General features: G+C 43.6%; 1 protein-coding gene across 1 annotated transcript; it reads left to right on the top strand.

The window, feature by feature from the left end:
* The first annotated feature begins 654 nt into the window (after window positions 1-654).
* On the top strand, window positions 655-3335 carry LOC141258503 (uncharacterized). The gene is made up of 3 exons (XM_073673494.1): window positions 655-971; window positions 2183-2593; window positions 2763-3335. The coding sequence occupies exons 1-3, from the start codon at window positions 822-824 to the stop codon at window positions 3333-3335; spliced, it is 1134 nt and encodes a 377-aa protein (XP_073529595.1). The 5' UTR covers window positions 655-821.
* The last annotated feature ends 604 nt before the right edge of the window (window positions 3336-3939 follow it).

Raw genomic sequence — 3939 nt, 5'->3', positions numbered from 1 at the left:
ACATTCTATAATGTGTGGGAGGAAACCTACGCAAACACAGGGAGAACATACAAACTCCTTGCAAATGTTGTCTATGGTGGGATTTGAATACAGGACCCCAGCACTGCAAGGCTACAGTGCTAACCACTGAGCCACCGTGCTGCCTGTTCTGTATTTTTCACCCACTCCTGGTTTTGACTTACAAACACTTAAGTAAAAAACTCACCAAATACTCAAGATGTGAACATGGCCTTGAGGAGCCATTCAGGAGCACAAAGAAGATTAAGGAGTCCTGGAAGTAATGATATGGCCCCAACAGAGCCCTGATTTTAACAGTAACAAGTCTGCCTAGGATTATATGAAGAGACTGAAGGATTTGTACAAGCGACATCCACAGATCAATGGTTAGTTCTCCAAGATGTTTGGAACAACCTCCCTGCTGACTTTTTTTCAACAACCTTGTGCAAGTCTAAGTGTACCAAGAAGCAAGTAAGTGTACCTGTTTTGTAAGCAAACATTAATTTTATTTAGATTTATCTTTTGTTCATTCACTTTGCAGTTTTTTAATTGATTTAAAATATACTATTAACATTATTAATTTTGGAAGCATTCTTACTTTGCAGCATTTTTTCCACACCTGCCTAGAACTTTTGCACAGTACTGTAGATATAAATTTATAGAGATATTTTCATTACTTTAATTCTCTCTCCATTGTGTTTCCTCACTCCTCCCACGTGATGCATAACAACGTACTTTAAACTCAGCCCCAGCAGAGAGCAGATTACTGACTACTGAGAAACTGAAGCTTTAATTCAACTGTGACTCAAGATTCAGAGTCAGTTATGGGAATATGCACAAAATTAGGAAATGATAGCTGGAAGTACCCAACTATCCTCCTTTGCATATATGGATTTTCTATGTACATGACACCCTTGGAACCTTTCATCATCCCTCATCTGACCGGACCTGTACACAATCTCACAATTGAGCAGGTAAGTGAAGAAGTTAGTTTTTTGCTAGGAACAGAGTCATTACTTGTGGCAATTTATTTTTGGCTTAAGTCCAATAAAGCAAACAAAACAATGGCAAGAAGAATTTCTGTTAGCTTGGAGCCTGGAGCAAATGGACGTAAATCTCATCATATTTCAACTGCTCATCCATATCCATATAGCCAAAATGACATATGCTTCAGAAATATGTATATAGTGCACCTATGGTAAAGCAGAAAAACAATGTAACAATTGCTGCAATTGTTAATGTATATATATGTTGTGACAAAGTCACTGGCAAAGTATTAGAGGGTAGATATGTAGCACTGAGGTTCATAGCTGCAGTGATTGGGCATAGGAAAAAGGTTCTAGTTAAGCAGCCATCTTGGTCCTGAGGTGATTGAACACCTGGAGAGAAGGAGGAACTCAGAGAATAAAATTCACAGCCTTTCAGAGCATTTGGTGTGGGGTGGGCTGGAGGTGAAAGCTCTGAGCTGTTTGTGTTAAGGCCCTGTCACACATAACGAGATCGCTAGCGAGATCGTTACTACGTCAGTTTTGAGATCGCTGGAGAGATCGTTCGGGAGCCGTCAAACATGTATAACTTGCCAACGATTTCGGCCGCCCCAGCGATCTAACTAACGATCTCGTTGGTCGCTGGGACGCTGTCACACAGCAGCTATTTCAACGATCCACACTCAACGATACACACTTCGAGGGACTGTACTGTGACAGAAAGGCGTGCATAAAATTACCTTTCAGCGCCCACTCATCTCCGATTGGTGGACGCTACTGCGTTCTGATTGGCGGCCGGGTTTAAAAAAAGGCGACGTTGGGGCAATTCCGCTCCCTTGTTCCTATCTGCGCTCTGCTTTCGGATCGTAGCAGTGTTCTCCGGGCAAGTTTCGTCCATCTGGGATTTGTTGAAGCCTTGTCAGCGTCCTGATTTTTGGATCCTAGTTGCGTTCTACTGCTGTGATTCCATTCATTTGTGGATTTTCTTCAGCTGTGACTGAACATTGACTTTTGGGTTCTTCAGGCACTGTATTGCTTTGTTTCCACGGTAAGTTATTTTAGTGGATTTTTGTCACACCCAACAAGTATGCATTTGCTTATACATTGGAGGCCATTTTTAGTCAGCAAATGGTGTGTAGTACTTTTTACTTTGTTTTAAAATGTTTCATGTATGCTCACTGTATTGCTATCCTTTTCAGATGGCTTTCAAAAGTGAAGAGTTTGTGAGGGAAATGATTGACCTCTACCGCTCCCTGCCGTGCCTTTGGCAAATAAAATCAACAGACTACTGCAATAGAGAGAAAAAGAGGGAGGCCTACCAGCAATTGATTTCCCTCTTTAAAAGGCATGGCCCCAACGAGAAGGTGGATGAAGAGCTGGTGAAGAGAAAGATCCAGGGTCTACGCACCGTATATAAGAAAGAACTCAACCGGGTGGAGAAATCAAAGAAGTCAGGTACCGGCACAGATGAGGTTTATGTGCCGACATTATGGTATTATGACTTGCTTGCCTTCACCCGTGACCAGGAGCTACCTCGGCGAATGGCGTGTACGATGCGGCCGACCCCGGAAGAAGACCCCGACATACGGACTGACTCCCCTGTTGAAGATGTAAGTACCTTCTTTGCTTCCCTGTAAATAGCATTTATACTTTCAATGTACATGCCATAGTTTAGCCGCCCCTCATATTTGTTTTTTAGTGCACGTGTAACCATGCTGGTCATAACATACCTGCTGGATGTTGTAACCAAATCTTAACTTTAATTTTGTGTTCCCACAGCACCATCGGCAAGATGACGACATCTCGGCTACGGAACGTGGTATGGAGGAGGCGAGTGTTATGTCAAGGAATGAGGAACCTATGGCATCGGTGAATGAAGACCCTATGGCCTCTACAAGTGAAGACCTTGTGCCTCGGCGACAAAGAAAATCAAGGAAAAGAAAGGCCAGCTTGCCGCCATCGCCAGATCTAGTATCTCTGGCGAACAAGATTCTACTTCTGCAGACCCAGGCCAAGCGGGACAGCTTTGCAACATATGCTGGCGAGAGACTACAGAGGCTGGATGACCGACAGAGGGCGCATGCAGAAAGGGTCATGTTTGAGACTTTAAATAAAGCGGCAGCCGGTGAACTTAATGAAACGTCTACTGTACATACTCTGATTGACCCTGGCCATTTTCAACAACATTCTTGGACCCATATGCCGGACCCACTTCGCAGCACACCAGTGCAGAGGATCCGGCATCCACAAAGCCTTGCCCCCCCCCCCCCACAGTATCCCATGTGTTCTGATTCTTTTGTTTCCCCCAGGCATGGATACACAAATACAGGTAATAGATATGAAGAACTGTAGTGATGTTTCATTTCAATTTTTTTTTATCATTTTGTAAATATTGTTAATTTAATACTTATTTAAATTGTTAAAATTGTTCACATTTTTGTTTGTTTATAAAAAAAAGGTTTATTGTACTCTTTTTTAACTTTACCTCTGCCCTCTGATCTCACCCTGATTGAAATAAAAATGTTTTTTTGTTGTCTTATTTTCTGCTTTACCTCTTCCCGAGGGTGGGACCCCTCACCCCTGCCCTCCGATCTCTTCCCAATCTCCGTCCCCCCCCTCCATTCCCTACCCTCCATTCCCATCCCTGCTCTCCGCTGGTGATCACCTCCTCCCCTTCTCCTCCTCCGGCTCCAGGCTTTATCACCTGTCTTCTGTCTTCTCCCTGTGTCCTCTGGTCTTCTTCACAGCTGGTCTTCTTCCCCTCCTCTTCCTACTTCCCTTCTTTTAGTCTTTGGGGGCATAGTCATGGTGCACGGTATGGCAATGATCTGCCATACCATGCACCATGAGTCTGACTCAGATTATAGGTTGTATATACTAGATTCTTGATAGGGCGTTGATCCAGGGAACTAGTCTGATTGCCGTATGTGGAGTCAGGAAGGAATTTTTTTCCCCA

This window comes from Phyllobates terribilis, unplaced genomic scaffold, assembly GCF_046119375.1.
Source record: "Phyllobates terribilis strain yellow unplaced genomic scaffold, ASM4611937v1 Scaffold_3__8_contigs__length_932513732, whole genome shotgun sequence".
Taxonomy (NCBI): domain Eukaryota; kingdom Metazoa; phylum Chordata; class Amphibia; order Anura; family Dendrobatidae; genus Phyllobates; species Phyllobates terribilis.
Note: the sequence above shows the minus strand (reverse complement) of the source record. Positions and strands in the feature narration are given on the sequence as shown.

What these genes read in the sequence shown, in the direction of transcription:
- LOC141258503 (XM_073673494.1), top strand. Translation starts at nt 822, where the DNA reads ATGGGAATATGCACAAAATTAGGAAATGATAGCTGGAAGTACCCAACT. An exon ending in ACAATCTCACAATTGAGCAG is followed by an intron (nt 972 to 2,182) that starts GTAAGTGAAGAA and finishes TATCCTTTTCAG; the next exon opens with ATGGCTTTCAAAAGTGAAGA. An exon ending in CTGACTCCCCTGTTGAAGAT is followed by an intron (nt 2,594 to 2,762) that starts GTAAGTACCTTC and finishes GTGTTCCCACAG; the next exon opens with CACCATCGGCAAGATGACGA.